The 19,941-nt window shown below is 52.0% G+C and overlaps 7 protein-coding genes across 7 annotated transcripts; 1 reads left to right on the top strand and 6 right to left on the bottom strand.

The window, feature by feature from the left end:
* Positions 1-2,128: 2,128 nt before the first annotated feature.
* Positions 2,129-3,143, bottom strand: BO95DRAFT_439669 (uncharacterized protein). The gene has a single exon (XM_025585781.1). It carries the CDS (start codon positions 2,795-2,797, stop codon positions 2,495-2,497), a length of 303 nt encoding a protein of 100 aa, XP_025445910.1. The 5' UTR covers positions 2,798-3,143; the 3' UTR covers positions 2,129-2,494.
* On the bottom strand, positions 3,012-4,816 carry hsp88 (Hsp70 chaperone Hsp88). Its single transcript, XM_025585780.1, has 2 exons — positions 4,704-4,816; positions 3,012-4,636 (listed from the first exon to the last, which is right to left on the bottom strand). The coding sequence occupies exon 2, from the start codon at positions 4,387-4,389 to the stop codon at positions 3,163-3,165; it is 1,227 nt and encodes a 408-aa protein (XP_025445909.1). The 5' UTR covers positions 4,390-4,636; positions 4,704-4,816; the 3' UTR covers positions 3,012-3,162.
* Positions 4,817-5,538: 722 nt separating this feature from the next.
* Positions 5,539-8,123, bottom strand: chsD (chitin synthase D; the record flags this gene model as incomplete). Its single annotated transcript, XM_025590488.1, has 2 exons — positions 5,539-7,897; positions 7,957-8,123. Coding segments are annotated over 2 exons (2,205 nt in total), but the record flags the coding sequence as incomplete, so codon positions are not given.
* Positions 8,124-9,325: 1,202 nt separating this feature from the next.
* Positions 9,326-11,201, top strand: BO95DRAFT_382388 (tRNA maturation protein LHP1). Its single transcript, XM_025583391.1, has 3 exons — positions 9,326-9,413; positions 9,490-10,797; positions 10,873-11,201. The coding sequence occupies exons 2-3, from the start codon at positions 9,692-9,694 to the stop codon at positions 10,988-10,990; spliced, it is 1,224 nt and encodes a 407-aa protein (XP_025445907.1). The 5' UTR covers positions 9,326-9,413; positions 9,490-9,691; the 3' UTR covers positions 10,991-11,201.
* A 38-nt stretch (positions 11,202-11,239) lies between these two features.
* Positions 11,240-13,722, bottom strand: BO95DRAFT_382384 (putative RNA binding protein Ligatin/Tma64). Its single transcript, XM_025583390.1, has 3 exons — positions 13,594-13,722; positions 12,635-13,511; positions 11,240-12,574 (listed from the first exon to the last, which is right to left on the bottom strand). Exons 1-3 carry the CDS (start codon positions 13,612-13,614, stop codon positions 11,472-11,474), a joined length of 2,001 nt encoding a protein of 666 aa, XP_025445906.1. The 5' UTR covers positions 13,615-13,722; the 3' UTR covers positions 11,240-11,471.
* Positions 13,723-13,958: 236 nt separating this feature from the next.
* Positions 13,959-14,394, bottom strand: BO95DRAFT_511747 (uncharacterized protein; the record flags this gene model as incomplete). The annotated part of the gene is made up of 2 exons (XM_025591460.1): positions 14,112-14,394; positions 13,959-13,977 (listed from the first exon to the last, which is right to left on the bottom strand). Exons 1-2 carry the CDS (start codon positions 14,336-14,338, stop codon positions 13,959-13,961), a joined length of 246 nt encoding a protein of 81 aa, XP_025445905.1. The 5' UTR covers positions 14,339-14,394.
* A 282-nt stretch (positions 14,395-14,676) lies between these two features.
* On the bottom strand, positions 14,677-16,270 carry BO95DRAFT_15830 (lytic polysaccharide monooxygenase auxiliary activity family 9 protein). The gene has a single exon (XM_025580707.1). It carries the CDS (start codon positions 16,003-16,005, stop codon positions 14,830-14,832), a length of 1,176 nt encoding a protein of 391 aa, XP_025445904.1. The 5' UTR covers positions 16,006-16,270; the 3' UTR covers positions 14,677-14,829.
* Between the last annotated feature and the right edge of the window lie 3,671 nt (positions 16,271-19,941).

The raw sequence follows: 19,941 nt of genomic DNA, 5'->3' as shown, positions 1-19,941 counted from the left end.
GGGGGGAGAGGGGAGCAAAGCGAAGGGAGCCCTCGGGGATAATTATAAGGAATAGTTCAAGAACGGAATGACTGTTGCTGACCCCAGCCGGCGATCCGGCCGATCCGTAGCGAAATTGGGGAGAGGGGATTTTTTTGGGGCAAGTGATAGTACCAAGTAGATTAGGAAGAATTAAGGAAGAAAATGGGGTAGCAATAATACAACTAATGAATGAATAATCTGAGATGACTTCAACCCGAGCCAGCGGGGCGGGCATTTGGCACCTCCACTTGGAGGCTTTTGAGAATCTTGAAGGTCACTCAAAAGCGCAGCATTTTCTCGCCGTGGTTCCATGGCTTGGACCCTGATCGTTCCTCAACTCGGCCAAGGGAAAAGGTCAGGGCGATGACGACAAGGGCGAATAGGACCAAGTATGGAGACAGATGAAAGGCTGGGGGAGGATGACAGTGTGTCAGGTGGGCTCGTAAAGAGAAGGGAAAGTTGTCGTATTGTCCTTCCTCAATCACACACTGTGAGTAAGTCTCATTGTCCGAAGCAGCCAAGAACTTGGAATTAACATGGCATCTCCCAGAGCGACTACTGTAGGGAAATACTAGACTAGGGAAAGGGAAAGTTGGAACTGGAATCTCCTCCAGGCTCTTTCCGGAGATCCTCGCGTGCCATCTTGCCCAGACTAGTCTAGTCCCCACTGGACTAGATTACCTGAGTGGTCTTAGTCTCGTTGAGTTCAGATCATTTACGGAGTAGTACTATGTAGGTAGTAGGGATCCATGCATTCCCCTTAAGTTAGTTTACTGAGTGCCGGTAAGTCAAGTCAACTGACTAGGATAACAATACATAATCATGAATAAATGAATGAACTCAATCAATTGAGAGGCACAATTGCCGCCCACGTTACACATCAGTATGTACTCTGCGCACACCTCCCCCCGCCCTCCTCCTCGAAGAACACGACATTGCATGACTCGAAACGCCAAGCGCGTGTGGGTGTGTGTGTGCAGCAAGCACAGCACACTGCCGTCATCCTAACCAACGATCTATCTGAATGGTTCCGGGGGAACTGCTGCAATCATCCCATCCATGTCATAGGGTTGAAATGGCTTGCCTTAGCGTCGTCGACTTTCCACCCTGCCCTGCCTACCCTGTGCATTACATATCTTTTTTTCATAATTCTCATAAGTGAACGAAAAAAAAAAAAAAAAAAAAAAAACAAAAGACCCATCCATTGCATCCGGCAAATACCCAGTCCGAGAGGTTGTACAGAAGTCGGAAATAATAATGAAGAATCAGCCAAAAAACCGCCCGCAAATCCCAGTCAGAGCCTTAAATGATAAATCCCAAGCAAGCCACCTGAGACAAACCCTGCGCGACTAGTAAGATGTAACTAATGTACTCTATCTCAGGCTACACCTTGTCCTCATCCTTCCTCTCATTCTCTCTCAATCACTACCAGAATGAGAGCTCACAATAGTCAACTTATACGGTAAGTACGGAGTAGTGATAAGAAAAACCCCCTTTCTTTTCCTATGCCCACCAACCCACACCCACACCCGCCACCGAGGAAACCCACGCGCCACGCAGAAAATAAAAAAAAAAAAATAGGGGGCTCCACTCCCAGGGAAACCGTTGCTGCAGCGGATAGGACAGGAACAGGAACGACCATTCCTGCTTTTCCCTTCCCCCCCCCCTTCCTTGGCATGGAGACCACGGAGTAGAAAAGAGAAAGGGAGGGAGCAGTGGAAGGGACCCTGGGAAGTACTCCGTACACCGTACCTAGTCTCATAGAAATTACTATGTACTATCGCGAGGAGGAAGGACCTGGAAGATGCTGAGCCAACTTCCGACTTGGCAATTGGTACGGAGTACGTTACTAGTCTAACCAACTGCTAACTACAATCCACTTAACACACGCGATGTGGTCCTTTGGCATTTTCTGATTGCGTGCTAAATATGAAGCCAACTCACCATCTCACTAACCCATAACCTACACACTCGTATTCGTATCCTGCATATACTCAGTACCCGATAAGAATGCAGGGTCACATGATCCATCATCTTTCCATCCCTTGCTCGAGGTTACAATAAATAAGAGGCACTGATAAGCCTCAAATCACAAGGAGCACATCATGACCTCCAGTAGTAATTAACCAGTCATATACCGTTGCCTGAAACGTCTATCGAAAAGGTCCATATCGTATCTATGTCTTTTATCCTTTCTTCTGCCTCCCATGTCCCGCTCACCGGCAACAGCACCGCTCTGAAAGCGATCCGAACAGGGAAAGACAAGACAAGGGCAGAACAGAAGTGGCTCGGAGTCGTTTTTACATCAGGAAAGCCAGCCGGTTCTCGGCGATGCACAAAAAAAAATAAGAAGAATCACAAATAAAGGAAATAACACGGGGGATCAAGATATTTGTATTGATTCGTGACCACATTCCAGCGCACTGCACCTGCCACACCGCTAGGCCAGTGGCTCAACCACCAAGAAGGACATTTACTCCTGAGCCTTGGCCTCGCCCTCAGCCGGGGCATCCTTCATCTCCGTATCATCAGCCTTCTCCTCGGCCTTCTTGGCCTCCTCCTCAGCCTTGCGCTGAGCCTCGGCCTCGGCCCGCTTCTTAGCGGCCGCCTCCTCCTGGGCCTGCAGGACGGCCTGGCGCTCGGCCTCGGCCTTCTCGCGGTGGCGCTGGATGATGGGACCGGCAATGAAGCGGATCTCATCCATCTTGGCCACGTAGACGGACTTGGTAGTGTCCTCACCCTCATCGTAGAGCCAGTCCTGTTGACGAATTAGCATGTTGACAAAACAAAAGATGAGCGGAATGTGGAACTAACCTCAGTGTCCATGAGCTTGGCACGCAGCTTCTCCTTCTCCTCCTCGCTGGCGAACTCGGAGAAGACACCGTCGATCTTGTCGCGGAGCTCATAGATGCTGGCCTCGAGCTCGTTCTTCTTCTCGTCGGTCTCGGCGATCAACTTGTCCTCCATGTACATGGCATTCTCACGCTCAGTCCAGGTGTTCTTGAGCGACTCGTCGATGCCAGTGGTACCGGAGGAGATGGGCAGATCACCCTTGCGAACCTGCTTCTTGACCTTGCGGGTCTTCTTGGGCTGCTCGCCGTCCTTGCCAGTGTCCATGGGCTGAGTACGTTAGCCTCGATCTTATTGATAAATCATAGGGAAAGGGAAACTCACCTCGCCGTTCTCGTTCTCCTCGGGAACGGGCTCCTCGACTTCCATGTCCTCGACATAGTAGCCGGACTCGACGTTGAGGATACCGTGCAAGTTAAGGCGGGCCTTGAGCTTGCAGATCATGAAGTCGTCGTTGGCGTCAGCCTTGACGCCCTTGACAGAGAAGCGACCAACCCAGGGGTTGACCTTGCCAGGAAGCATCTCGGGCTTGGCGTAACGAGCCTCGAGGTCGAAGGGCTGCTTGCGGTAGAAGGTAAGGATCTTGGTGGAGGGCATGACGTTGCCGCGGTTGAAGACAGTCAGGCTGGTGTCCTCATCGGGAATGTCGGCGGACTGCTCCCAGGTGAACTCGATGGGGTAGTTCACAATGTCGTGCACGGAGAAGTCACGGACACGGAAGACGGGGGAGAGGATGGCACAGCTGAAAGCACAGCCACGGGCAATGGCCTCATCCTGGTTCAGGGTGAAGGACAGGCCCTTGCCAAAGAACTTGGCAACGGCGTCCTTGACGGCGGGGACACGGGTACAGCCACCAACCATCTCAATGGAGTCGATGTCATCGACGGTGAGCTTAGCCTCGGCAAGGGCCTGCTCGAGAGGAACGGTGATACGCTCAAGGAGGGGCTTGACCATAACCTCCAGCTCCTCACGCTTGACGATGGCGCGGACATCGACGTCCTCCATCAGAGACTCAATGCTCATGGGAGCAGCAGGGTTGGCCGACAGAACCTTCTTCATCTTCTCGGCGGCGGCGAGGGTACGGGACCAGGCCTTGGGGTTGGAGCGGACATCGATCTTGAACTTCTCCTTGAACTCATCGGCAAAGTGCTCGGTGAGAGCCTTGTCGAAGTTACGGCCACCAAAGTGACGGTCGCAGGCAGTGGCCTTGACATTAAGCTCACCCTTGCGGAACTCAACGATGGAGGCGGTGTAGTCGCTGTAACCGATATCAACGAACATGACACGGCGGGGCTTCTCCTCGGGGCCGGGGAGGTCCAGCTTGGTGATACCATATCCGAGAGCAGTGGCGGTGGTGTCGTTAATCAGACGAAGAACCTTAAGGCCAGCGATCTCACCAGCATCGATCATGGCGCGGCGCTGAACGTCGGTGAACCAGGCGGGCACGCTGATGGTGACGTCGGAGACGGGGAGCTTCAACTCCTTGGCGGTGATGTCTCTGATCTTGGTCAAGTACATGGCGACCAGCTGAGTGGCAGTGAACTTCTCCTTCTTGCCGAGGTAGCTGACCTCAACACCAGCCTGGCCATTGACATCACAGATCTGGGCCGTGCTGTACTCCTGCTCGAGCTGAACATCGGGGTCGCTGAAGGAGCGGCCGATCAAACGCTTGAGGTTGCCAACGGTGTTCTTCAGGTTGGAGGTCTCTTGGGTCTTTGCGGCCTCACCGATGTGTCTGCTTCTGGCGCTGAAACCAACCAGGGAACTATTGCACAAACCAGATTAGTATTCTTGCGCAGAACGAACAGAATAATGGACTGGCGCTAACTTACGGGGTAGATCGGTTGGAAACTTCGTTGGTGATCTGTTCATGGTTACAAGGTACTGGTTAGTCTCCGTTTGGGATAATATGATAATATGAGTCTCCGCCAAAGCTAAGCAGGAGAGGAGCGGGAAAAATGGGTAGAGGGGCAGAATGGGGGAAAAAGAGATAGATATACGCACAATATCAATACCCTTGTTACGGGCAACACCGACCTTGGTGCTCTGGGCACCGAGATCAATACCAACGACAGACATTTTTGTGTGAGAGAGGGAGATGTGGTGGGGGGGAGGGCGAAGAGAGAGAAAAGGTAAAAAGAGGTGTTGGTGGGAGGTAATATGGGGGAGGGGGAGGTTGGGTGAGGATCCAGAGCAAAAAGACGAGGAGGGACGAGGGGGAGAATTTGCAGCCACGCCACTATCTGTTAGGTAAGTAAGGTAAAGTGGCTCAGTTCGTCACTCGTTATGTGATGTCGGGCAACGGCCGCAATGAATGGGTATCAATCGATAATATTAGGAGATTTACAACAGGTTTGAATTTTTCAAAGGGGAATCAAGAGTTTGAATAGTTACTAGGAGTTCTATCAACGCGAAAGGAGACCTCTAGCTAGAAATAACACGAATTTGACTCATCCAGCAGTGCAAACTATCAGGCGAAAAGCCAAAGCTGAGGATCTCATCATCGAACCTTCCAGCGCCTACTCGAGCCCTCCCGCCAGATCACCGCCCGGCGCCTGCCTGGCAGTTCCTCTTCCACCGCCTTGGCGGGGCTTATCGATAAATCAGAGTTTTACTTTCCCTGCTATTGGCCACAAGCTGCTCAGCTCGGTATGACTGCCTCAGGCCGCCAGGCAATAATGTACTACGGTAGTAAACATCGTCCAAATTGGAGATTCAAATGGGCAAGGTGTTTCTACAACTGAATACAAAATAAAACACCCACAGGGGAAAAGATGGAATCCTGAATACCACCAAAAGAGAGGCGCGCATGTTAACAATTCATGATGGAACATGCATAAATATTCCAACACTCCATCGCTGCATTCACCGGTGCCTTCTCCCACGTCGCCCCGTACGCAAAAGACATTGAATAGCTGGCGTTCCTCTAATCCGGTGGGAGGAATCACCGCAGGCCCGCGCTGGCAGAAACCGAAACATACTGCTGAGTCAAAGGGGTTTCATGCCTGGTCCGTCGGTCGTAATAACGTTCCGATAGTCGGCATCCGCGTCCATTGTTTCACTCGCAGTGCTATATGTGGCTGCAGCATGTGTCTGGTCGCTTGACAAATGCACTATGCCACTCTCATAGTCCTCCGCTGATGGTAGACGCGACCCAACGACTGCGACTCCAGATCTATAGCTCGTCTTGATGTTTACTGCAGAATCAATATACCCTGGTGTACCACTAGCGTGATAGTGTCTGGCCTGCTCCTGTCCCTTGACCAAGCTCTCCACGGGCAGTGGGAGACAGATTGAATTGCTACCAGAATCTGTTGTTGCCACTGACTCCAGAGAGTAGGACGGATGCAGCCCTATCCGAGGTACTCCAGGAAGAGGTGTCATGTACTTGACCATGGCAGACTCGAGGTCTTCTCGTTTGTGAAGATCGCCGTAATCATGGGGAAGTGGTGGTGCACCCGACAAGCGTCCGTGGATTTTCTTGCTTGGGCGGACGGGTATGCCTCTTTCATCCTTCTTGGTTCGAAACGTATCAACCATCACGTTGAGCTCATCTCCTTGCTCCCGAGCTTTTTCTACTGCTTCCTCCGGTGATGTATACTCGTCCGCTTTTGCTGCATCCGCGCGGGGTCCTCCCCATGTGCGCTGGCCGGCCGTGAAAATACCATACACCATGTAGAGCCAATTGAAGAAGGGATTCACAATGAACATCAGCGGGTAGAGCCAAGCTTTGAACCGCTTGAGCTTCAGCCCAAAATAAAGCATCAGCAGGTAGTTCAGACCTAGAGAGATTGCGATAAATCCCACGGGGAGATTCTCTATCTTGCTAGATGTAGTGATGAGTGACACAACCAGGATTAAAAACAGCAAAGCGGTCGTCCGGATTGTATTCTGCATGAAGCGTACCAAGCAGAGAAGCGGATATCGCCTCCAGAGTCTGGCATCGGTCAGCATGCACACTTCGTTGGTGATGAAGCCCAGAAACCAGCGGCGTCGTTGCTTCAGGAGGCTACTGAAAGTCTGAACAGCTTCGGTTTTGCAAAAGGCACCGGTGCACATCTGGATCTGATAGCGCTCGGCTGCACCGATCATGAAAAGGTGCGTCAGCCATCGATCTTCGCCGAGATGGCATTTGCCGTAGTCGAAGAGATCCTCACACTGCTCAGCCTTGTCCGCAAAATAGTACTTGGCCATCTTGCGAAAAGCCGAGAACCTCAGAATTGTTAGCGCCCCTGGAAGGCAGGTAACAGCACCACATCCAGATTCCACCGAGCGCTCAAAGAGTTGACCGTGGACATACTCCATGTCCTGCAAGACTGTGATGAGAGAGTTCTTCGCTGTCGTTGACGTGAGGATACCAGTCATTGCCAGCATGTTATGCTTGCTTCCTGGTTTCAACTCCATGTCGTACATGAAGTTTTGTAGGCACAGCTTGTCAAGAATGCAGTCAGAATCGATGAATAGAAGGAAGAGGTCGTCTTGACGCTTGAGGTAATCAGCGTACACCTTGTCGATCAGCCTGAAAGTTTGCTTTTGGCAATGTCGTTTGCCGCCATGCTTGAAGCGGGACACCGTTATCCTTGCACCTTTGTATGTCACATCAATGCTCTGCGGGTAGGTCTCCAAAGAGATGGGAATACCGAGATGCTGGATAACCTGAAGATAAGACTCATCAATCTGGCCTCCGTCGTAAGAGAGAAACACATGAATACAGTATGTTGGATAATCACTGCAGACGACCGAGTCGATCGCCTTGATTAGTACGTGTGGTTCTTCTTTGAAGACCGGCATGACTATGACCGTCTTAGGTGCAGTGCGATCATCCAATGCTTGTTTCACTCGCTTGGTTCTTCCCAGCGAATTTATGATGAGCCGATTAACGCAAAATAGCCAGGGTATCACGAGAAGGACGGAGAAGGTCCAGAACGCGAACCATTGTAGAACGGAGGTCAATCTCGTTGGAAAATAGCGAGTTATCTGTGTCGGCAAGGGAAGGATGGCGATCATGACTGGAAAGAATATTCCCCTGGGCACATGGCCAATTAGGTGATGCTAGACATGATCTCAACCTGAAAATAAACTCACCTGAGCAAGGTGAAAAGTAAAATCATAACGACTGCCAGAACTTTGATGCTCCAGTGGTCTGCTTTCTGATAGACTTTAACGAGGCAGTATATGAAGGCTGCAAGAAATAATATCCATTCCAATAGCGCAGCAACCAGCAAAGGCCCTAGTACCGAGACATAGACGATCTATAGGCTTTGTTAGCCTCGGCTATCCTATCGGAGCACGAAGGTATCGAGGTACATCTTCTTTTGGCCATCGCTCGAGGTTCGCAAATTGTCCTTGCGTCGTCATATCGATGTAAAGAGTCCAAGGCGACTGTCAACTAGTAATCGGGCAGATGAACGTAAGACTTCAGGTAAGCGATATACTGTGAAGAGCACTGTGAATACTGTTCATTGTCTGAGCAAGCTCTATGCCACCCTTGCAAGGGTCACGGCAAAAGCCCGATCTTGTATAAGATGCAGCGATGCTGATACTAGCCAAATAGCTGAGGCCGAATAGATTGGCATGAAAAGCATTGATGAAAATGACGCCTGACCATAACTGCATTCATGTACCTAACAACTCAGAAGGTCCCCGCAAAACCCGAGTAGTCAAGACAACATGAAGAAAAGGCAGGTGCATCTACTGCCGGAAGGAAAGTAGGACATGTTGAAATATTGCCCAACCAGGGCAGTGAATTGTGAACCCAGACGAACAACTCTTTCTGTTTCCAACTCCTTTGCGAGATCAATTGTGGGGTGGAGTTAGTAGTTGTATTTGCAAACCATTGTTTTGAAATGCGATGGGAACCAAGTAGCGTGACACACTCTGGCTACACGTCGTTCGGCTAGTGAGGACATCGACAAGTGTATTTACTTCATCAATTGAGCAAGCGACACCAGTTGTCAATGTCAAAACATTGCGTGATAGAAGAAAGGGCCCCAAGAAAGCAGTTGCTTTCTTGCGCCATCGAGTCTGTCAATGCTGCTTTGAGAAGAGCTGAGATTCTTGATCGATTGATCTTCAGATGCTGAGGCTGATTTGAGCAACATGTGGCAGGACCAGCTCATTGAATTGACGTCTGATGAGCATTGGTTAGTCAGGCATTCTGATCACTACATTGATGTTTCTATTCCAAAGTATGATGGTGGTACTCATGCGAAGAGTAGAAGTTAGATACAGCCGGACAATTGGTAGGAGTAGTGTATAGTTCCAATGTCCCAAAGTGGTTAGTCGTACTCGCTCCCGACTCAGCCATGCGCCACATATTCATGCCTGAGGCATCAAGTGAGTCGACGAATGTGGCGCCAGCTCCGCGGGCGGTCAGAAAATTTCCCCCGCCGCGCATTGGCCTGGGAAATTTCCCTCTTGCAGCTGAGGCAGAAACTCCCTTTCTTTCCTTCAATCTTATTTTATTTTTTTTAAGTGGTTCTGGACAGATTTTCGTTCTGTTCACAAATTTCCTGCATCTCGTGCAACTGAAATACTCACAGGTGAGCATTCACTCCTACTCGATCTAATTTGCCCCCCATTCTTGCTGCACGCGGACATCCGATCATTATTGGCCAGGCAAATCCGTATCGCGGCTGCTCCCCCCAGCGAGAGATTTCGAATTTATTCATGCTCGCTTACCCCTACCCATCCCCGCGCATTCTTGATAAATACTAATTTTCGGGTCTGCGGTTACTGATATCTTCTCAATTGCAGGAGGTGCATCCTTATCATCATCTTACCGAACTTCTCACACACCTCATATCCATAATATCACAACATGTCTGACGAACAAAAGCCCGTCGCCCAGCCCAATGCTGAGGCTGAGAAGGATGTCCAGAACGTTCTGGCCGAGTTGAAGGGTGAAAGCACCGAGGCTGCCGCTCCTGCTGCTGCCGTCGAGGAGACGAAGCAGACCGACGAGGCTGCCGAGGAGGCCCGTATCGTGGAGGCGGCCGCCAAGCTGGGCGAGAAGTCCGCCCAGGCCGAGGAGCAAAAGCAGGAGACCAAGAAGCAAGAGCAGCAGCAGCAGCAGGGTCGCGGAGGCCGCACCAACTACCGCAACAACGTCAAGTTCGACCCATCCAGCCAGGAGGTGACCAGCGACCCCGTGCAGATCCGCAAGCAGGTCGAATTCTACTTCTCCGACTCCAACCTCCCCATGGACAAGTTCCTGCTCTCCAAGGTCGGTGGCAGCAGCAACCGGCCCGTCTCCCTCGAGCTCCTCCACTCCTTCAAGCGCATGCGCCGCTTCCAGCCCTTCAGCGCCATCGTCGAGGCCATCAAGACGTCCGAGACCGTCGAGCTCACCGACAACGACACCTGCGTGCGCCGCAAGACCCCCCTGCCCGAGACCGTGACCGAGAACCACAACCCCACCGTGGTCCGCGTGTTCGAGGACAAGGCCATGAGCCGCAGCGTCTACGCCAAGGGCTTCGGCGAGGAGGGCCCCACCACTCAGCTCGAGATTGAGGAGTTCTTCGCCCCCTACGGCCCCGTCAACGCCATCCGTCTGCGTCGCTCCTACGACAAGACCTTCAAGGGCAGCGTCTTCGTCGAGTTCGAGTCCGAGGAGAAGCAGCAGGCCTTCCTCGCCCTGGACCCCAAGCCCAAGTGGAAGGACCAGGACCTGCTCATCAAGAGCAAGAAGGACTACTGCGAGGAAAAGGCCCGCGAGATCGAGGCCGGCCGCATCAAGCCCAGCGGCGGCCGGGGACGTGGTGGTCACCACCGTGGTGGCCGTGGCCGCGGCGGCAACCGTGGCGGTCGCGGCGACAACAAGCGCGGCGACTGGAGGGATCGTCGCGCCGCTGAGCAGAAGAACGGATTCAGCGACAAGAAGGAGGAGCCCAAGGAGGAGCGTAAGGAGATTCAGAAAGACGCCCGGTAAGTTCCTGTCTACATCCTTGCATATCCTCAATAAAAAAAAGTGACCACAATTTCTAACATTCTCCTCTCCAGGGGCGTCCCCGTTGTCCAGAGCACTACCGACGAGTCCGCCGGTCAGAAGCGCGCCCGTGAGGAGGACGGTGCCAATGGCGACCACCCCGCCAAGAAGGTGGATGCCAAGCAGGAGTAAAGACTTGCAGCAAAAAAAAAAAAGAGAGAGAGAGAAAAGAAAGAGACTTCGATACCAGTATTTTGTCTATTTCATGAAAGAGAGTGTGTGGGATGGGATCACGAGAGAGAGAAAAAAAAAGCATGGCCTGGGCTCAATTTTCTTTGACTTTTAAAAGAAGACCATACTATAATGGCGTTGTATAGTTACCCCCTATTTTGTTATCATTTAGCTTTTCTTCCAAATGGACTTGGGTTCCAAAGCATTTATGTCCGTGTCCGTAAATCCAGTGGCTGTGGGTTCTTTAGTAGGAGTCTGACAGTTGTGGTATTCCAGCTCGATCCAAAATCCACAGGATGTAGAGGTTTGTGTGTATATACAATTGACTGTTATCCCTTGTTTCTGTTTTGCAGCTTCCCTCCAAGTGATATCTGGTTGGCTATATAGGTATGTAAGGGCTTGTTCAAAAGCGCTACGACGGACGAGTGAAAGGTGATTCCCCTTATTTCTTCTTCTTGGTCTTGTCGACAACATCGATCCATTGCGAGCGCAGTCCGCGCCGGGATAGTGCCTCCTCCAGCGCCCGTCGCTGATCACCCTGGATCAAGACCTCCATGACGCCTTTAGCTGCGCCCGTGGCCTGGGCGACACTGGTGCTGCTGGCGCATTTCTTCTGCAGCTCCTCGGCCAGCAGGCTGGGGATGATGCCAAAGACCTCCAGGCCGGAGACCTTGGTGACGGTCTTGGAGCCGGTGCGGCGCTCGAGGGTGATGGTGGCCTTGGGGGCGGCGCCGGCCTTGGGCTTGACGCCACCGGCCAGCGTCTGGCCCGGTTTCAGGATCACGTAGTGGGCCGTCAGGAGGGCGTGGTCGTCGACGAGGCGTTTCAGGAGGGCGTCGCGGGTGGTCTTGCCGCGGGCGAGGGTGCTGCGGTCGTCTGACGAGCCCGAAGCAAAAACGGTGGTGGCGAGGAAGGGGTTGAGGTTGACGATGCGTTTGTTGTGGGGGTCGATCAGCGGCGGGCTCTGCGACTGCAGGTACTGGTCCAGGTGGGCGGAGACGTCGGCGTACTTGTAGTAGTTGCTGGGGTGTGTGCTGGACAGCGCCGGGAAGATCGTCGGCGCCAGCTTGCCCGTCGGTCGGTACAGGGTCTGCACGGTAAGCGTCTGGCCCACAGAGGGGTCGCTGTCGGAGGAGGCGATGGCTTTGCTGCTGGTCGGGGCGGCGCCGGCTTTGTTGCCGGCGGCGTTGTTCTCGGCGGCATTCTTGGAGGGCAGTCGGTAGGGGACGAACTGCTCGACCCGACGATCGTTGAAGTCGACGTCTAGAATCACGGTTTCCTGTCCGTTGCGGTCCTTGGATTTGACCAGGCGCTGCTTGTCGAGATATTTGATGAACTTTTTCACATTCTTCCAGCTCGTTTTCTTGATCTGGTAGAATTGAGCCTGTCGGGGGGTGTGAATGGGAAGGTAGGGCGTGATCATGTTCGACACCAGCGCGGACGGCTGGACTGGCAAGGACAAGCCGTGGTTGGGCGCTGAAGGGTTGTCTTGTTTGAGCTTGTATAGCGAGTAAAGGAAGGCCTTCTCGAAGGCGTCGTCAATCTCTGTGCAATGTTAGCTGAACGCACGAAATGTTATCGGAAGAAGTAGCAGGCCTCTCTAACCTTTGGTCGATGGCTCTTTATCCTCCACGACAGGCTCTTCCTCGACCGGTTGAGGTGCTTCAGCAGAAGCCTCGTCGTCTCCCGCAGCCTGAGCAGAAGCCTGCTCATCCAAGTGAAGATCATTCACTGCTCCCTCAATCTCCTTCGTCTCGCCGCTGTCCTCCTCTTCGACGTCGTCCCACCCTTCCAAGTATTCGGGAGCCGGTTGACCAGGCTTGGACGACGAACTCCAAGCCCAGAGCTCGTCACCCTCCCAGTGAAGTCCACGGACAGCATGACCCTTAGCGCCCTGCACTTCTCCCAGCGCCGAGACATCGATCTCACAGACCCCTACGAACCGCGGCACGGTATACCTGTCCAGATCCGCCACGGCGACGACCGCACCTTTAACCGCACGCTCGTCGAACGGCGGCTCGTTCGCGATGCCCGGAGTCATCAGATCCGCACCTCCCTGGAGCTTCTGCATGACCATGCCCGGAGTGTGCAGCAGAGGTACTAAGTCTGCGTTGTGCCATAGTGTGTAGACTGTCGGGTAGAGGCGCCCGTCGGCGCCGGGGCCGTGGTCGACCTTAAACCACAGGACGCGCTCGTCGCCTCCGGGATGCGCCCCCACGTAGACGGTACCCTGAACCTCGTGGAGCTGCGGTCCGGCCGTCGTCGTGAAGCGCGCGGACAGGCAGTTATCGGGGAGAAGCGCATTCCGGACCGAGGTGAGGTTTGGCGCCGTCGGGTTGGATGCGCTGCTGGGGGCAGCCGAATCGTCACCGCTGGGCTCGGTGGGCGCACTCGATGAGGGGATCTCGATCTTGTAATCAGCGATAATCTGGTCGGCGATTTTCCTTCGATCAGAAGAGCGCAAGGGCGCAAGGTTCTTGATCTGTCGTCATCAAAATGTGGTCAGTGATGAAATTTGAGTAACCGGCTCGGAGACTCGACAGTGCGGGGGAGGGGTAAGTTACGGTGGGCTTCTTCTTGAACATGACGGCGGAAAAGAGAAAGATAGAAGGAGATAGTATATGTGCCAATGTAGTAAGTCAACGCCCTCCAACCACTCCAAGATCAAAGGCGCGCAAAAGGGAAAAAGCTATGTTATCCAGAAGGAAGAATGGATGGGCTTGTGATGGAGGGGAATGTGATGGATGGGTCTGACTGCCGCAACAACAATCGGCCGCTTTTCCCCGCCTTCGATTTGATTGATCATCGCGAGTCGCGAGGTACAGTACGTAACATAAAAGAACAAAACATAGTCATCCTGGCCATCCCATCAACAAGCTTGACATGATGTGAAGAGACATCTCCCACTACCCTGCATAGCCATTTTCCCTTATAACTCCATACAATCTCTGGCGAAACAACAAGCAGTGCTAAAATAATCTCATCAGTATTCCTCGCACAATACAAACCCCCAAGTATAAAGGGCGTCGGAACATACCCCAATACAGCAAAATGCAGTCCACCTTCCTGTAGAGCCTGCTACTTTTTCTGCTTCTGTTTCTTCTCCCACTCTTCCTGGTCCATATCTCTCAAGCCTTGCATGATCTGCTTGGCCTCCGCGAGGTCTTCCGGATCGTGAATTTTCAGGCCGTAGGAGAGCCCAAACTCCCAGAGACCGCTATAGCCGGAGTTCTTGAGCCACTTGGATTGACTCATCTGGTTGGGTTCGATGTCGCCGTCGGCGGGCTTAGTCCTCTGCGCAGGAGGCATATTGGAGAAGAGTTGCTCGGAAAGGCGGATGTTAGGCGAGAGAATCAATCAATGTATGTGGCTAGGTGAGGTGCGTAGTGGAGAAAGTGAAGGCAAGTGAACTCAGGCAAGGAACCACCCACATCATCTTTTTCTCATTCACTCTGCCAGGTGCACCGCGGCTGCTTCCACTTTGAGCATGCGGAATGAAAGTCCGGATATAGATACAGAGCCAGATTCCATTGTTTTTTCCGTCTAAGGATCTCCTGCAGTTGCAATTGTAGTAAGTCTGGAGTCTCTACGATGTGAAAATGAATTTTGTCCTATCGCTACCTCAGGAAAAATTGGATTGGAAAAACGTGCTTCTGAATTGATTTTATAGATACATAACGGGATGCCCGACCCGTAATGAATAGAATAATCACAGTAAAATGGAAAAGCACAATGGCTATTTATATAGAAGATTGGAAAAGAAGCGTGATCGATCTAGTGTTCACCCCAGAGCATAGCGCTTAGGCGGAGAGGTCACGGGCGTGCTTCTTCTCGCTAACCAACCAGGTGAAGGTCTGCTTGAGAACGCTGAGGAACTGATCAGCGCTCAGAGACTCGAAGTAGCTGGTGAGGTTGGTGCTGGTGGACACGGAAGCACTGGAGCTGCTGGAGGCAGAGCTGGAGCTGCTGGGAGTGGCAACGTAGGTCTGCTGGGGAGCGCTACCGGTGACGGTGACTTGCGCAACCTCAGTGGAGGTCTGGTAGGCAGTGGCAGTATCAGTCTCAACAGCGGTAGCAGTCTGAGTAACGACGGAGCCAGCAGCAGAGGTGACGGAAGAAGCAGCGCTGGTAGCGGCGGCGGCGGCAGTAGTGCTGGAGCTGCTAGAGGCGGCAGCGGAGCTGGCAGAGCCGGAGCCGGAGCTGGAGCTGGAGCTGGAGCTGGAGGAGCTGGAGGTAGCGTTGTACATAGCAGGTCCGGGAATATCGTAGGAGGAAAGAGACTGGTAGATGTTGACGAGGATACCAGCATCAGTGTCCTTGTACAGGCTCTCACCAGCAGTGCCAGAAGGAGCGAGATCACCGCCGCCAGTGACCTTCAAGTTGAAGCACTGAGGGTAGTTCTGAGCACCATCCTTGTTACCAGCAGAGTGAAGGGCAATGATTTCGTGACGGAGGACGTAGTTGCCAGCCGCAATGTCAGAGGGAATGGTCACAGTCCAGCTGTTGTTGTTGGCGATCAAGTTATCACTGGCCCAGGTACCGGGGACGTTGTCGTCGTTGATGAGACCGCTCTCGTCAATCTTGAAAAACTCGAGGTCGGTCTTGGTGACGCTGCTGCAGTCACCATTGCAGTTGGCAAGGTAGGTCAGGACAGGGCCGTGATGGCTGTCGGGCCAGGTAGTCCACTGGAGCTCAACAGTACCACCGGCCTTGACCTCAGCAGAGATGGCACCGGGCTTGGCACTCTTGTGGCAAATGATGTCGGCATCAGCATACTCGCTACCGTCGACGAAACCCAAGTCGGTCGCCTCGGTAGACCATCCAATGGTCTCCGGGGGATCGCTGGAATAGGGGTAGGAAGTGACAATGTAGCCGCCATAGTAGGTTCCGTCGACAACAGCACCCGACACGTAACCGTGGCCAGCGACGAGAGCGGCCGAGCCGAGGATAACACCAGCAAACTTAGCAACAGACATTTTTCGATCGACGCACAGCGTGAAAGTTCTTGAAAAGGATGGTTTGGAAAGAATGACAAAGGCGGTCTTCAATCAATGAAGCCTGGAATGAAAAAAAAGTAAGAGAATGGAAGGTTCGGAGACCCAAGTAAAGAAAGGAATGAGAAGCTTGGTGAGAAGAATGAAGAAGCTCCCAAAGTCGTGATTTGACGCCTTCTTATATCTTCTTCGATTCTCTATCTCATCGAGGCTTGGCCAGAGCTCAGACCGGATTACCCCCGAGGCCAGAAAGATGAAAGGTTCATTGCAGCCGGCCATGCTACACGTAGATTGCCTTGGCACCTGTCAAGTTTCCACAACCTGTGCGGTTGTCGGATGCTGAATATTGACTGAGATAGGGTCGCCGCAGCAAGGCGAGTCTGAGATTGATGAAGGCCAGGCACCGGGCCACTAAGCGTCGACACGGCGGTGGGGTTCCGGCGTCAACGGTCGAGACATTCTCAGGGACAAACACTACTTTTGACTTAGCGCTACTCGGAGAGGAGAGTCGGAATGATACCAGAACGACCCCGATGGATATTAACTACTTACCTTAGCGGGCGAGTGGAGCTGCAAGCGCCGGTGCTCTGGCGGCAAGTCTGCGACAGAGCAAGTTTCAACGGGGAGCCAAGCTGCTCCAGGTCCGCCCTGCCAAGAAATGCCATTTCTAAAGAGTCGCAAAATGTGTGGACCAACCGGGTATTGAACCGTCTAAGCAAGGAAGCTCCGACTTCACAAAGTTGTAGGAAAGCTTGGAGGATGAAGCGAGCGGGCGGGTTGGTGATGATGGTGATGGTTTGCTGACTGCTGAGTCCTCTCACATGGAAGCTCTGAAGCTACACTACAAATTGGGAAGCCACGTGCCATGCTGCCCTACCGACCGATACTCTTAGGAAACTTGTACCAATCTCGACTTTACAACACTCTCCCCTCATGACTTTAGATCAAGAATCTCTCAAATACCAATTGATGTTTATCATCACAAACTTACTTCTTACTGGTATAATGGTGGACGGACCATGAATGAAGGCTCATGGCTCAATGGGCAGAGTACTCCGTACAGTCTAGGTTCATCCTCGGCCTGTGAGCCGGCGTTTCCACCTTCCCGACTAAATGGCGCCGTCTAGTCACATACTAATTAATTAAAGGCGCGCGATCCGTCAGGTAAGTCGAGATCGAGACTTTCGATGGAAATTGCAAGGAGGACTATTTGACGCTGTCTTGGCACTAGAATCTCCTCCGTATAAGACTGTATCCCGATCCCTGCGTCCCCATGTTCCTCAAAGAAGCTGGAGGCTGGAATCTCAGGTCTTCTCGGTTATGTTCCGCGCCCGTGCTTCTTGCCACGCAACGTCCAGCCTCATCTCTAAAGAAAGTATCATCTAGATGCTTGGGTTGTAAACTTGGGTATGAGGATAATAGCTCAGGGTCTACGGCTAAATGCAGGGTCATGCGGCATGCACGGGTTGGTAGCAGCTCGAAACGTCTGATATACAGAGTAACTACCCCTACCATGCTACTGTCGTGGGTCCGATCAGTGCCTTACCCACCCTTCTCGTTTGCATCTTCCAAGTGGACCTGCAGATGCATATTTGAAACACTTTTGGGGCGAGACATCGACCGTTGCTTAGGCTTTTGTGCTCTGTCGTCTTCATTTCGGCCAACCAAGCTTTTTCTGAACGACGTGAGGATGCTTGTTTCTTCCTGGAAGGCTGAATGTCTCATTCGCACAGTTTACCAAGGAGAATAACTGAGATAATCAAGTTCAACCAGCCGCAAGCTGTCTCCCTATATTGAGCTTGAATCCACAGGTTCTTAAGCGCCGGACATCGCACAGCGGGAAATTAGAAATGCTTTGGTCACCCTCTTTTGACGGCTTTTTGAGCTGCATATGAGCAGGAACTGCAGACTTTTCGTACACTTCTTATGATGACCTCCGATAGGATCGTACCTTCTGTTGTAGTTGAGATTGGGCGAATAACAATCAAAAGCTCAATGTGTGACCCTCTGGTGCTTATATTTACAGGTGCAATGACAGCCGTGCTGCATATAGTATTTCCCTCTGTAAGAATACATTGTTTGTTCTGATTATGGTTAACAATTGTAATCAGGTTGCTCTGCATCCACCATGTGGTCATGCGCTCTCCGTTTGTGATACTCAAGCAAGACGGAGTAGGGTAAGACAGTATGGACGTTCTACATATGCCCCTGCAGCTTGAGATCTTGTACACCTCAGGGCCGGCTTATAACCCATGATAACCATTGGCTCTACGGATAGAGGGTACGCTCCTAGCTTTCAGTACAAGGAGGTCGTGGGATAGACTAATGCACGCTATGTTGCCGCCACACCGTTGCCCAGGCAGAGGGTGCTCTTAATCACAACTTATAGTCGCGGGTTTCGTATTGTTTTGCCTCATCTGGAAACAAGAATCTATCTCGACAACATGTCTCTACATAGTGGAGGGAATACTTCTTAGCCCTCAAGAAAGGCATGACACCTATCATGAGCTGCTTGGTTAGTTTGATATATCTCCATCAAGACATCCACTTTATCAAGCAATGATTAGTGCCTCTAGCGCTAACCGAAGGCAATATAGGATTCTCGAATCTCAACCCCAGTACTATATTACTATGCAGCGCGAGGGACTTCTGGCGAAAATGTAATAAGGAATTGGTAGAGGAGGTTACTGCCAGATGTTTACTATTTTCTCACCACGGACCTACTAGGTAACTTGACAAGCAGACCGGTTCTAGAACCCGACCAATGCAGCCTGACTATCCTACCACGTCCACGTCCACGACAGCGATAGGCGCCGCCCATCTGGGGCTGGATTTAGGTGCAGCTGGCACCGGTTGGTGAGGGGCTTTCCGAGGATATGAGCTACTAGTGCGTCATGATAACAATAACTAGACGCTCTATGATTAGCTGCACAGGGTCCCTACAAGACCTGGCTTGCCTGCGATTTTTTCCATCTTATCATCCCCGCACGACGCAATCTAGTCCGGTAAATGTCAGGAGGACTGGCACACCGTCTGGCCTGAAGCGTTTTCGCTTGTGTACACTTTTTCTTGGCTGCGTAAGCAATTTCAATGTCTGACAGGCGATGGCGCAGTTCATTGATTCATTAGAAGCATCTTACTCGCAATTTACCCATTGAATCCAATCTAATGAGACAGAGCTGGCGAAGTTCTTTCTCTTTAATCGGTCAATGTCTCCTACTACTCTCATTGCAAGAATGCTATCCTAGACTGGGACTTCGATCAGATTGGTGATAAGTGCACAAAGCGCCGATCGTGAGGTCACTTGTGTAGTACAAGCTCCTTTTCCCGGTAAAGAAACAGAGCTGTGAAGTGGTTTGAACCTGAGCCCTACTACGGAGTAGTAAGCTGAGCCAGTGATGGACCAGGAATACACTAACTTTGTATGGACTGTCCATTTTACACCGGGAAGGGATTGCGGGATGGATGGATGATCTTCCTCGGTGAGCACACCCATTATTGTTTACTCCACCTCCATGTCAGATTGGCAGGCTGGGAACTTATTGATCACTTACATACTCTTTTGAGCAGAGGATACTAGATACCTATGTGCTAAGGAACAGTGCTTGGACCGACACTGATAGTATAGGTAGAAGTACAGTCAAGCTTAGGCAATTCCGGAGCCTTCTACTTCATGAACTGAGTTATGGTAGGTACACTGCGCATGGTTGAACCCGTCTTGGTTGGCGAGAAATATTACCTACCTTCAAGGTTACCTTAGTACGGAGTACTAGGTACGGATAGGTATTATTGCACTGAGTGCCCCGGCCCAGCCAGCCTCCCTTCCGCCCAATTAGAACTCGGCGGCCTAGTTACTCCGGTTCCTGGCTGTTCAATTCCTTGATTAGGATTAGTGTATTATTGCCAGTCTCACCGCCA

The sequence above is a fragment of the Aspergillus brunneoviolaceus genome (genome assembly GCF_003184695.1).
Source record: "Aspergillus brunneoviolaceus CBS 621.78 unplaced genomic scaffold BO95scaffold_10, whole genome shotgun sequence".
Classification (NCBI taxonomy): Eukaryota; Fungi; Ascomycota; class Eurotiomycetes; order Eurotiales; family Aspergillaceae; genus Aspergillus; species Aspergillus brunneoviolaceus.
The sequence above is the reverse complement of the archived record's forward strand: the minus strand, read 5'-3'. Positions and strand labels throughout refer to the sequence as shown.

Bases quoted from the DNA above. Each gene is read 5' to 3' on its own strand.
- BO95DRAFT_439669 (XM_025585781.1), bottom strand. From the start codon at position 2,797: ATGCTAATTCGTCAACAGGACTGGCTCTACGATGAGGGTGAGGACACT.
- hsp88 (XM_025585780.1), bottom strand. From the start codon at position 4,389: ATGTACTTGACCAAGATCAGAGACATCACCGCCAAGGAGTTGAAGCTC.
- BO95DRAFT_382388 (XM_025583391.1), top strand. From the start codon at position 9,692: ATGTCTGACGAACAAAAGCCCGTCGCCCAGCCCAATGCTGAGGCTGAG. The intron at 10,798-10,872 runs GTAAGTTCCTGT...TCTCCTCTCCAG, and splicing joins GAGATTCAGAAAGACGCCCG to GGGCGTCCCCGTTGTCCAGA.
- BO95DRAFT_382384 (XM_025583390.1), bottom strand. From the start codon at position 13,614: ATGTTCAAGAAGAAGCCCACC. The intron at 13,512-13,593 runs GTAACTTACCCC...TGATGACGACAG, and splicing joins TGTTCAAGAAGAAGCCCACC to ATCAAGAACCTTGCGCCCTT. The intron at 12,575-12,634 runs GTTAGAGAGGCC...AACATTGCACAG, and splicing joins TAAAGAGCCATCGACCAAAG to AGATTGACGACGCCTTCGAG.
- BO95DRAFT_15830 (XM_025580707.1), bottom strand. From the start codon at position 16,005: ATGTCTGTTGCTAAGTTTGCTGGTGTTATCCTCGGCTCGGCCGCTCTC.